The sequence below is a fragment of the Crotalus tigris genome, unplaced genomic scaffold, assembly GCF_016545835.1.
Source record: "Crotalus tigris isolate CLP2741 ecotype Arizona unplaced genomic scaffold, ASM1654583v1 scf7180000019173.45859301935:6455823, whole genome shotgun sequence".
NCBI lineage: Eukaryota > Metazoa > Chordata > Lepidosauria > Squamata > Viperidae > Crotalus > Crotalus tigris.
In genome coordinates, this window is record NW_024097414.1 from 2,903,318 (window position 1) to 2,915,870 (window position 12,553).

Consider the following 12,553-nt stretch of genomic DNA (forward strand, 5'->3'; position numbering starts at 1 on the left):
CTGTCTCTCGTTCCCCTCCCTCCCTCTCTCTCCCCTCCCTCCCTCCCTCCCTCCCTCTCTCTCTCTCTCTCTCTCTCCTGCGTTTCTCAACCTCAGCAATTTGAAGATGCGCGGACTTCAACTCCCAGAATTCCCCAGCCACACACATCTTCAAGTTCCTGAGATTGAGAAACATTCGTGTATATTGCAGCATGCTGTATGTGTGGTTCTATGTGCCTTGGAGGATAGAACTGAAGAACTGATTGGAGCCTCAGAGGGTCGGGGAGATGCCTCTGGAAGGTTGCCTGCCCAGCCCTCACATGGACTGGTAACTTGGCTTAAGGTTTCTCAAGTGGACTAGGAACTCGGCTTAAGGTTTACAGTCACAGTGGAAGGAGAAGACGTCAGGAGCGTGGAGAAGAAGGGATACATTGGCTAATTGATTTTAAACTCTGAAACATGGATCCGAGGAGCTGCCACCAAACCCAACTCTACCCTTTGATCTACCTTTGTTTGGAATTAAAAAAAAAAAATTCTCAACCCGTTGATCAGGTCTCCTTTCAATAGTTCAAAACTCTTGAGGACTTAGGCCTTCTTGAGCCCTGTCCAGCCTAACTCCCAAGAAAAAGCCTCCCCCCGCTTCTTTCCAGGACCCCGGCCCATCCCAGGGTCCCGGAGGTCCAAACTGACAGGAAGACGCGCAGGACCGACGGCGCTTCTTTTTGAGTGCGCTTCTCCTCCGATATATACGACCGGACCCTGCGCACAGCCGGCCGGGCGTTAGGTTCGCTTCCAGCTTGCGCGACCCCCCCCCCCCAGCAAGCGGCAGCCAGGTTCCTCCCCCCCCCCCCGGGCCCCACGGCCACCGCTGCCCTGGATGGCTCGGCGCTGCGAGCTTGATGGGGGGATATGACCTGCCGGGGGGTCCCGCCGGTCAGAGGGCAGAAAAGAGACGGCTGCAGCTGACCGCCCTGCCGGGGCCTAATTTGGGGAGGGGGCGCCCGGCTTCACCCCCCGCCCAGGGTAAACTGAAACTGGCCTGCTCCGAATTGCTGGAAGTCAACCATTCACCCCGCGGACGGTTGCTTAGCTAGAGAGAGAAATTGGGGTCCCTCTGCCTCCCTCCCCCTATCCCTTCCCCCATTCCTCCTTCCCTCTTACCCCCTCTCCTTCTCTCCCTGCCCTTTTCCCTCTCCCTCTGGTTTTCCTTCCTTCCCTCCCTTCTCCTTCCCTCTCTCCTTCTTCCCTCCCCTCCTTCCCCATCCCTCTCTCTCTTCCCTCTCCCTCCCTCCTTCCCTTTCTCCTTCTCCCCTTTTCCCATTCTTCGCTTCCTCTTCCTTCCTGTCTCCCTCCCTTCCTCCCTCTCCTTCCTTCCTTCCCTCCCCTTTCCCCACCCCTCTCTTTCACTCTCCCTTCCCTGTCCCTCTCTCTCCCTCCCTCCTTCCCTTTCTCCTTCTCCCCTTTTCCCATTCTTCACTTCCTCTTCCTTCCTGTCTCCCTCCCTCCCTCTCCTTCCCTCCTTCCCTCCCCTTTCCCCACCCCTCTCTTTCACTCCCGTCCCTCTCTCTCCCCCTCTGTCCCTCTCTACTTCTTCCCTGTCCTTCCCCCTTTTCCCTCTCCCTGTCTCCCCTTCAGTTCACCTCTCTCTTTCTCTCTCTCCCTCTTTTTCTCTCCCTCCCCTCTTTCCCTCTCCTTCTCTCTTCCTCCCACTCTCTCCCCTCTCCTCCTTCCCTCTCTCTCTTCTTCCCCTTCTCTCTCCCCGTCTCTCCCCAAATAATCCACCTCTCCCCTGGGTTCATTTACGGTCAAAAAAGGAAGCAGGTGGAAACTACTAACTGCACCTACTCAGCCGAGTCTGGAGTTACTCCTTTCCAGAGACGTTTTCCAAAGCTGGCTTTTTATTTTTGATATATATTTTTTTAAGTTCACCTTTTTTAATTCACTGCAAAGGGCAGCAAGTGTCAGGCTGAGCCATTCATCCCTGCTGTGTTTATGATGGGTTGAAAATGGATCCCTTGTGCGTGACAGCTCTGGGGATATTAATGGGGTCAGACTAGCATCGTAAGTGTGCTTGTCTTTTGGGTGCTCCAAAATTGTTGTCACTGGCCAGTTTCTCCTTTGGAAACGTGGGGAAAAATCTGGCTGGAGGTAGCCTCTGTCAAAGGGTAAAATCTAAATTATGAGGGTGGGAAAGCAAAACACACACGCTCTCGTTTGAAAGAAAAGAGGAGAAAGGAAAGGAGACAAGCTGCTGAAACAGGATCTCTAAAATCAATCCCCTTTTTTTTTTTTAAAGTCGGGGTAGAATTCTGCTCAATTGCCAGGGATCATTTTTCCCTATCCCACTCCTCATTAAACCAAAACATTCTTCTGTATTGATCTGCTAATGGATCAAATTTGGAGCAAAAGCGTTTTTAAACAGGGTTGCTTTTACCTTAACAGTTCAGCTTTTAGTCCGGGGGGGGGGGATGAAAGAGGATAAAATGACCTCTAGAACCTCTAAGACCCCCCCCCATACACAAACATTGATCTGGCAAGCCACTAGAATATAAACTGCGAGTAAACCCAACTCCCTTCTAGCTCTGATGATGTTACCTAGTTGGGTCACGAAACGTCTGCAAGAAAACCACCAAGCTCAGAGAACACCAAGGACCCCTCCTTTCAACCCCGTATTACAAATTTTCTCCTTGAATGGTAAAATGACGGCTGATTCCTCTTATTACACTTGAAGCAGGTGAACAGCAGGTGACTCTTTGCCCCTCTGGATGGAGATTTGGGGGCTCTACATCCTTCCTGGCTCGGAATGGAAAAACCTAACGACCCGAAACCCAGTCGGTTCTACAAATGCGGCAAAGAGGATGCCAAAATTGTCGAAAACACTGCTGAAATCCTGACGCTGCCGTTGAGGAAAGTCAGCGACAAGGTGGTCATCACCGGAGGCGCCGGCTACTTCGGCTTTACGCTCGGCTGCGCGCTGGCTAAATCAGGAACCGAAGTCATTTTGTACGATTTTAATCCGCCCATCTGGGACATTCCAAAGGGAATAATATTGATCAGGGTATTATTTCTCGTTTCTGCTCAGTCTTCACCTTTGGGGTGGGAGAGAAAACCCGTCCCAAAGCGTAGATGCTTTGGTGAAGTTTTGCAGGTAATCCTCGACTTACGACCGACTGTTGGTTTAATAGTGGTTCAAAGCTAGGATGGCCTTGGGAAAAAGTGCTTGTTTGTGCAGACTGATTGCTGGCGTGCTGCGGCCCGGTACCAGTCCACAAACCAGGGGTTGGGGACCCCTGAGATAGATGTAACACAAAAAACAGTCCTTCAAATCAATTGGCCCCCAAGCCATGGAGAGCTTTAAATTCCCCAGCCAACTTGAAAAAGACGGTTCTGGAAGTTATAGTTGTAGTTTGGCCGTTTTATGAGTCACCTGGTAAAAAATGGACACTGGCCCTCCTACAAGATACTCATGCAAGTTTTCTCCTGCCTTACAGTCAGACGTGAGAAATTTCAGTGACTTATACTCGGCCTGCGAAGGTGTGGATTGTCTCATCCACACAGCTGCGTACGGGGTGACCGGCATAGAACAAGTGAGTCCAGCTTGATTTTCCTTCTGTAGTTTTGGAAATGATGCCGGCTCTCTTGAAGATGTGGGAAGGTTATTCTAAAACAGGTGACGGTGAATTCTAGTCTCGCTTTAGGCACATAAGTCAGCTGGGTGACTTTGGGCCAATCAGCAGGAGACGGTGAGTTCTAGTCCCGCCTTAGGCACGAGGGACGGCTGGGTGACTTTGGGCCAATCACCAGGAGACGGTGAGTTCTAGTCCCGCCTTAGGCATGAGGGATGGCTGGGTGACTTTGGGCCAATCACCGTTCAGGAAATACAAAGAGAATAGAGCCGTGCTTCTCAACCTCGGTCCCTTTAAGATGCATGAACTTCAACTCCCAGAATTCCCCTGCCCAGTGAATTCTGGGAGTTGAAATCCACACATCTTAAAAGGGCTGAGATTAAGAAATAACTGGAATAGAGCAAGTCCCTTTCTGTGTGGCTGTGACATTGTGAGTCTTCCTCTTCTCCTAGGTGCACAAGAAACGCATTCGGTCGATCAACATTGGAGGGACCGGAATCGTCCTTGAAGGTGCGTAAGTGGTGTCTCGTGTGGGGTTGTAATGGTAAGTTGGCGACAAAAAAGAACAGATCAACTTTTGTTGGCCAAAATTCAGGACTGAACTACTGAGAGGAGCCCACGCTTAAATAATCTGAGGCGTATATTTGGGCACTGGTGAGAAAGACCTGTCACTTTTTTGTGTGTGCTAGGAAACACACACTTAACACACCCTTCTGTTGTCACGAGAAACTGAGTGTGCAATCGTTGTATTGTTGCCCAGTGTTTTCAATGCACAGACATTTTCTTCAGGCTTTGGGGAACAAAACTCCACAATCTTCTTCTTGGGTTGTCCCACAAAATAGGAAAAGAAAGCGGGCAGGTTTCAGGGCTGAATTAAGGCTTCCCAAATCTATTGTTCAGGATCACCTGGTGGTGCCATATCCCATTTTCCAATTTGGAGTTTTTGCTTCCTCTTTTCCTTGGGACAATAGTAAATAAGTTCTATCTCCTTTTACCGGCCACAACAGTGTTTTTTCAACCTTGGCAGCTGGAAGATATGTGGACTTCAACTCCCAGCATTCCCCAGCCAGCAAGAGAATTCTGGGAATTGAAGTCCACCCCTCTTCCAGCTGTCAAGGTTGAGAAACACTGACCTACATTGACTCCTATTCGTCCCATATCCACCATGTTATTTATTTTTTCCCCAAAAGAGCCTATCAACCAATTATTTCTCCTTCTTTTCTGCAACCCAATTAAAACAAAACATCTTTCATGTTGAAGGATGTCCTGGTGACATTCCTGGAAACATCCCTGTTCTGGCCCAAATGAATTTCCCTTCCCCTTCTCGCCCAATAGTTTCCCACTTCTCACATTAACCGACAGTCCCAGAGATCTCCTTGTGGTCTCTCATCCCAATACTTTTCCCCCCAGCTTTGTCTCGTGTAAGGTTTTGAGGCCAGCCCCTGCTCAGCTCCCCCGTTATCTTCCAGACGTGATGCAACGGTGGCTCACTCCTTCCACCTCTTGCCCTTTCACACCATGTGGGCCAGGTGGCGTGATTTGCACCCGCAACCGTGCCCCTTTTCTGTGCCTCCCCAGTGTGCAAGCGGCAAAGAATTCCCAGATTGATCTACACCAGTACAGTCGATGTGATCTTTGGAGGACAAACGATCCTCGATGGAGACGAAGCGACCGTATCCTATTTCCCTTTAGAGCAGGTAGGTGAGCTGAAATAAATTGCAGATAGTTCTCTACTTACGACTGGGAACCCACACGACTAAGAGACACACTCATTAAGTAAATCCTGTCTGATTTTATGGCCTGTATTGTCACGTTGCTAAGTGAACCACGCAGTTCTTAAGTGAATCCAGCTTCCCCCCGTTGATTTTGCTTGTGGGAAGCCACTAGGAAGGTTGCAAATGATGATCACATGAGCCCAGGATGCTACAAACCATCATAAAGACGTGCCAATTGCCCAGTGCCTGAATTTTCACCACGTGACGCTGGGGATGCTGCAACGGTCGTAAGTGCAAGCACTGGTGGCAAGTCACTTATTTCAGCCCTGTCGTAACTTCGAACAGTCTTTAAAGGAGTCGAGGACTGCCTGTACATTTGGCTGAACCTGAGGAGTTGGATTCGAATGCCCCGTGCGCGAGAGGAAGGAACTGAGCAGATGATTCCTGCCTGGGTTGAAAATGTTGCACAACTCAAACTCTAGTTTCCCAAAGCATTTGGAAAGGGGGCAAAAGACAGTTGTTTAGCCTTTGAATCTCTCTCTCTCTCTCTCTCTCTCTCTCTCTCTCTCTTTCTTCCTCCCTCCCCCCCCCTTCTCTCTCTCTAGCAAGTTAATGAATATTCCCGGACAAAATCAATCGCAGAACAAATGGTCTTAGCGGCAAATGGATCACTCCTCGCAGGTACTTCTCTGCAAGTTTACGCACCTGATTAAAACTCAGGACCAGTTCTGCCTTTTATCTCTCCACTCTCCCCCCCCCACCTTTGCAGTCCATGAAACTAGAGGAGGGTCCATTCTGAGATGGTTTCAGCACTCCTTCTGAGGGCTCAGCTGCTTCTTATCCGACCCTCGTCTTGTGTGTGGCTCTTCCTCCCGTCTCCCAAGGCAGTGGTGGGATTCAGCTGGTTCGCAGCACTTCAGCACAATCGGTAGCTAATTTTTTGTTGCCCAGGCCCAGAATGGACTTCCGGAAGCGGCATCCATGCAGAGAACCGGTTGTTCACATATTTGAATCCCACCACTGTCCCAAAGTCATTTGCACATTGCATTACATCAACTGGTTAGAATACAACATTGACGCATTGCAAGATTCTTTTAACGTAACCCTAGGGTTAGGGTTAAGTCACCACGAATTCGGAGAGCAAAATGGACATTGCCAACAAATTCGGAGTGCTTGGGTATGGTTAGAAAGGCATTGACTCTTCTAGCCTGCCCTATCTATCTATCAGGGTAAAATACGTGGGAAAATCCCATTGGAGGAATATTCCACTTAGGGTTAGGGTTAGGTCACCATGAACTCATAGAACAAAATGGACATCGCCAACAAACTCGGAGTGCTTGGGTATGGTTAGGAGGGCACTGACTTTTCTAGGCTGCCCTATCTATCTATCGGGGTAAAATACATGGGAAAATCCCATTGGAGGAAAATTCCACTTAGGGTTAGGGTTAGGTCACCATGAACTCATAGAGCAAAATGGACATCACCAACAAGCTCGGAGTGCTTGGGTATGGTTAGGAGGGCACTGACTTTTCCAGCCTGCCCTATCTATGTTTCCTGGTAAAATACATGGGAAAATCCCATTGGAGGAAAATTCCACTTAGGGTTAGGGTTAGGTCACCATGAACTCATAGAGCAAAATGGACATCACCAACAAACTGGAGTGCTTGGGTATGGTTAGGAGGGCACTGACTTTTCTAGGCTGCCCTATCTATGTTTCCTGGTAAAATACATGGGAAAATCCCATTGGAGGAAAATTCCACTTAGGGTTAGGGTTAGGTCAGCATCAACTCATAGAGCAAAATGGACATCGCCAACAAACTTGGAGTGCTTGGGTATGGTTAGGAGGGCACTGACTTTTCTAGGCTGCCCTATCTATCTATCGGGGTAAAATACATGGGAAAATCTCATTGGAGGAAAATTCCACTTAGGGTTAGGGTTAGGTCACCATGAGCTCATAGAGCAAAGTGGACATCGCCAACAAACTCAGAGTGCTTGGGTATGGTTAGGAGGGCACTGACTTTTCTAGGCTGCCCTATCTATCTATCGGGGTAAAATACATGGGAAAATCCCATTGGAGGAAAATTCCACTTAGGGTTAGGGTTAGGTCAGCATGAACTCATAGAGCAAAATGGACATCATCAACAAGCTCGGAGTGCTTGGGTATGGTTAGGAGGGCACTGACTTTTCTAGGCTGCCCTATCTATCTATCGGGGTAAAATACATGGGAAAATCCCATTGGAGGAAAATTCCACTTAGGGTTAGGGTTAGGTCACCATGAACTCATAGAGCAAAATGGACATCGCCAACAAACTCGGAGTGCTTGGGTATGGTTAGGGGGGCACTGACTCTTCTAGGCTGCCCTATCTTATGTTTCCTGGTAAAATACATGGGAAAATCCCATTGGAGGAAAATTCCACTTAGGGTTAGGGTTAAGTCAGCATGAACTCATAGAGGAAAATGGACATCACCAACAAACTTGGGGTGCTTGGGTATGGTTAGGAGGGCACTGACTTTTCCAGCCTGCCCTATCTATGTTTCCTGGTAAAATACATGGGAAAATCCCATTGGAGGAAAATTCCACTTAGGGATTGCACCCAAAGGACTCAAAGTGGTCTTTCATATATTGAAGGATTCATTCTGGCTTGCTTTACTTCACAGGAGGAGGAAAGTTACACACCTGTGCAATCCGCCCTCCTGGAATTTACGGACCGGAAGAGATGGGGCATTTGTCTCGGTTGGCTGTATGTATTTTGACGGGCAGCCCTGATGAAGAGGTGGGGGGGGGGTCACAGAAGCACCTTTGCAGGGAAAGCTAAGAAGGTCTTTTGCAAATGTGTTGCCTATCATTAGCCTACTCGAAACCTGGTTTATTCGTCAGGTCAATGAAGCCTCCAGGCAAGACGAACAGGAAGCCATTAAAAGGAACACTACATTTTTTTCTCCTCTAGCTCTGCGTTTTAGATCAGAAAAAGGAGAAAAAAAGGAAATAACCCACTCATTATTTTTCTTCCTCTATATACAGGGGTTCTCAATCTTGGCAACTTTAAGACCCCGTGAACTTCAACTCCCAGAATTCCTCAGCCAGCTTTGTCTAACAACAAGATATAAATATCTCCCCTCCAGGATTGCTTTAAATCGGTTTTTCAAACTTGGCAACTTTAAGACCCCGTGAACTTCAACTCCCAGAATTCCCCAGTTGGCCATGTTGGCTGGCTGTGGAATTCTGGGAGTTGAAGTCCACAGATTTTAACGTTGCCCAGTTTGGGAAACCGTGCTCTAAAATGTTAAAAAAAAAAAAGGAAAGAAAAAAATGATAAAAGAACTCCGATACCTCTTTCTGTCCCATGTTTCTTCTTTTTAAGCCCCCGTATCTTGTCGTTTAGCTGTGCTTTTGTGATTTTCGTGTTTTGCCAACACAGCTCAATATCGAAAGAGGGTTTTGTAACGTCTGTTTCGGCAATCCGGGGATCCTGATGAACTGGGTCCACGTGAAAAATCTGGTCCAAGGCCACATCCTTGCTGCGAAGGCTCTCACTCCGGAAATGAACTATATCGCAGTGAGTTTTTCAGTTCCCGGCCTTCCAGAGATATGTAGCCTTCACCCGGAACTTTATGCCCCGATGGCCTATTTTTCTTTATTCAAACAGTTAATAAATGAATGGTTGTAAGTCAAGGACTGCCTATATAAGATTAAAAGGGGGGGGGAATCTCTGATTGATTGCTTAAGAGCTGAAAGCCAGTCACTTTGGAACAAACGTTTTAAGTTTTTGTATTGATTTTATGTCTGTCTGTCATTATCTATCTATCTATCTATCTATCTATCTATCTATCTATCTATCCATCCATCTATCTATATCTAGTCTGTCTATCTGTCTATTTATCTGTATCTATCTGTATCTAGTCTATCTTTCTATCTATCTCATATCTGTCTGTCTGTCCGCCCGTCCGTCCATCCATCCATCCATCCATCTTGTCTGTCTGTCTGTCTGTCTATCTATCTATCTATCTATCTATCTATCTATCTATCTATCTATCTATTTATCTATCTATCTATCTATCTATCTATCTATCTATCTATCTATCTAGTCTGTGTGTCTATCTATCTATCTATCTATTTATGTCTGTCTATCTATATCTATCTATCTATTTATCTATCTAGCTATCTATCTAGTCTGTGTCTATCTATCTATCTATCTATCTATGTCTGTCTATCTATATCTATCTATTTATCTATCTATCTATCTATCTATCTATCTATCTATCTATCTATCTATCTATATCGTACATTACAATTAAATTTTTAAAAACCTTTTAAAACAATAAAAACAGCAAAAAGCATTAAAACAAAAAAAAAGATTTATTATTTTTTTTAAATTATATTTTGTAACTGTATGGAAGCATCATAGGATTTCCAAGTCACCTTTCTCATTGGCCCTTCCATGGTGTCATTCCCAGGGTGGGCAGGCCTACTTTATCAACGATGGGGAGAAGGTCAACCTGTTTGAATGGCTGCTGCCCTTGGTGAGTGAAAAAAAACCTTGGGTTTCAGGGACACGTCTGTAAATTGTTTAATTGTTTAATTGATAGAGAAAGAGTCCGTCATCAAGATGACATTTTGGGCATTTGGCAACTGGCTGGCATTTACGGCAGTTTGTAGTGTCCTGAGGTCACATGACCATGATTTACGATACTTTTGCCAGAAACTGGTTTAATTCTGGCTTCTGGCAAAAACCACCCATTGCGGACATTCCTGGCAACTTTAAGACTTGTGGACTTCAACTCCCAGAATTCCCCAGCCAGACTAGTCCACACGTCTTAGTTACTAACTTTGGAGACCCCAGGAGTAATGAATTGTCCTCGTCAATCAGTTTTCCCCTTTATTTTCAGTTTGAAAAACTGGGCTACAAGAAACCGTGGATCCATATTCCTGTTTTTCTGCTTCATCTAACAGGTAAACAAACTCCAATAATTGACTCAATGCTGGTTTCTTATTCGGCTTGAAATACCCTACGTCCCCAAAACCACAACCAGTTCTTTATCCTGATGGACCACGTTCAGGTTTACCTCTTTTTCAAATTGGTCCTTTATTTTTTCTTAGAAAATAGGGTCCCAGTATGTAAGACGGAGATACCAGAGTTTTCTAAGATGGATGCCAGCCCAACATTTTGCTTCCTGTTAAACCTGTAACTGCAAAAGCTGTGTTTTCTCTTCCACAGCTGCTGTCATGGAAAAATTACAAAATCTATTGCTACCCATTGTGGAGATCCCAGCCCTGATCGCCAGAAATGAAGTAATGCATCCCTGAGAAATTGGGGAGGGGGTTTGAAAGGTCTCCTTGGTGAGCAGTATTGGTTACCGCCATTGGGCCAGACCCCAGCGGCCTTTTTGAAAGGCAAAAAGGACAATGCACAAGTGTTAAAGCAGGGGTCTTCAAACCTGGCCCTTTTATGACTTGTGGACTTCAACTCCCAGAATTCCTCAGCCAGGCACACGTCCCTCGCTGTGTGAGAAATCAGCCCCTTTGCATCTCCTGAGCAAAACCTAGATGTCTTTTCTCCTCCTAGGTCCAATCTTTTTGCACATTTTATTTGTTTCTGCCTCGTTTTCTAAAAATGCTATTGAGGATAACCACAAAAACGGGATCTGTCTGTCTTCCCAATTTATAGGTACATAACATGTGTGTCACACACACCTTCAAAATAGATAAAGCTCGGGCCCATCTTGGCTACGCCCCGAAAAAGTACCCATTTGCTGACTGCGTGGACCACTTTTTGAAAAAGGGACCCCAGCCGAGGAGTTTTTTCTTACGAAAATGCCTTTTTCTGCTGGTCCTCCTCGTGGGGCTGATCGTGCTGTATGTGAAATTCACCCAAGTCCGAACTTTCCTGCTAGATTCCTGGGAAAAATATCGGTACGTTCTGAAGAGGTAAAGCGTTGGGACGTTGCTAGCCCTTAGAAGCAGGGATGGGAACTGTGGCACATGGGCTTTGGAGTCATCCCCAACTCATAGGCCAAACAGGTACGGCTAAGAGGATGCGACGACGGTTGTTCCAAAACGAAAACGGTGAATGGACGGGTTAACCAAGCACAGCGTCGCGCAGACGTCTCCGGAACTCCCTTGAGATCCTCAAGAGTTTTGTGCGGCTGCACAAGGAAGAAAAACGAAAGCCAAAAGAGGGGTGCTCAACCCTCCACCTCCACCCCACTCTACCCCACCTGGGTGCCGTAAGAGAAGATCCACCTGGAAGGATCAAGACCGGTGTTGCCTTCTGAAGATGGAGCCTAGAAGGATGACGTGGGGACCCCGTTTAGGTGAAGGATCCCCATGGACACTTTTGTGCCTGTGTACCTCCATCTGGCTTGGATCAACCATGCAGGGCACTAAAATAAAAACACTTGGGGAAAAAGACCAACATGGTTGTCTTTTTGAGTGGGAAGCGGCAGTGGCAGCTGTCCAGATGTTCCCCCAAGATTCATGGAGTCCATTTACAGAATCCAGATGGCATCTTGGACTCAGCAGAGAAGGGGGGGGGGTCCCTAGGATGCCATCACTCACATCAAAAGGGGGGTCCACAAGGCCACTATTAGTTTCTTGGCTAAAATGCAATAATAATAATAATCCTGGAATAAGCTATCTTCCCTCTGGAAAAAAAAATATAGTGCTGTAGTTAAAAAATAATAGTAAAAGAAATAAAAGGAAGTAAAAGGCACCACTTGTTCAAGATAATAAAGAAATAAGTAAGATTTAATTTACAAAGACAATAATGAATTTATACGTTAGAATAATTACTGAATAAAATAAGGGTAAGTATATTTATTTATTTGCCGAATTTATCTAGCTAGATAAATATATAGGATGAATATTTATATCAGTTATTTAATTAGAGATATATCTAGATATGTATATATGTATATTAAATATATTGTATTATATTACACACATATATATACATACACAATATAGATCATAGGTAATCATATAGTATTTATATAATGTATATTTTTCTAGATGAATTAAATAATACACAATATGTATTCATATATAATATTATATAGACAACATATAATCTTTCTGTATATTTTGATTATTTATTAGGACTATTGATTTATTACCCTTCTTGGTTTTAATAATTCCCTTCTTGTCCTAAGATTTATTCTCATTTGATTTATATCTTCGGGGATATCTTCCCTCCCCCCCTCCCCCCGCCGCCCTCTCCCCTGTTCCCCCTTTTC

At 45.8% G+C, this 12,553-nt stretch overlaps 1 protein-coding gene across 5 annotated transcripts; it reads left to right on the forward strand.

Moving 5' to 3' along the window:
* Positions 1 to 844: 844 nt before the first annotated feature.
* On the forward strand, positions 845 to 12,130 carry LOC120315856 (putative short-chain dehydrogenase/reductase family 42E member 2). 5 transcript variants are annotated; one of them, XM_039360845.1, is made up of 12 exons: positions 845 to 1,002; positions 2,711 to 3,037; positions 3,471 to 3,566; positions 4,058 to 4,115; positions 5,184 to 5,302; positions 5,926 to 6,001; positions 7,979 to 8,061; positions 8,740 to 8,877; positions 9,719 to 9,841; positions 10,208 to 10,271; positions 10,537 to 10,610; positions 10,987 to 12,130. In XM_039360845.1, exons 2-12 carry the CDS (start codon positions 2,783 to 2,785, stop codon positions 11,248 to 11,250), a joined length of 1,350 nt encoding a protein of 449 aa, XP_039216779.1. In that variant the 5' UTR covers positions 845 to 1,002; positions 2,711 to 2,782; the 3' UTR covers positions 11,251 to 12,130. The 5 variants fall into 5 exon arrangements, with proteins under 5 accessions (XP_039216779.1, XP_039216781.1, XP_039216783.1 ...); XM_039360847.1 differs by having other exon boundaries at positions 9,776 to 9,841; XM_039360849.1 differs by having other exon boundaries at positions 2,711 to 2,902.
* The last annotated feature ends 423 nt before the right edge of the window (positions 12,131 to 12,553 follow it).

What these genes read in the sequence shown, in the direction of transcription:
- LOC120315856 (XM_039360845.1), top strand. Translation starts at nt 2,783, where the DNA reads ATGGAAAAACCTAACGACCCGAAACCCAGTCGGTTCTACAAATGCGGC. An exon ending in GGGTGACCGGCATAGAACAA is followed by an intron (nt 3,567 to 4,057) that starts GTGAGTCCAGCT and finishes CTCTTCTCCTAG; the next exon opens with GTGCACAAGAAACGCATTCG. An exon ending in AAATGGATCACTCCTCGCAG is followed by an intron (nt 6,002 to 7,978) that starts GTACTTCTCTGC and finishes TTTACTTCACAG; the next exon opens with GAGGAGGAAAGTTACACACC.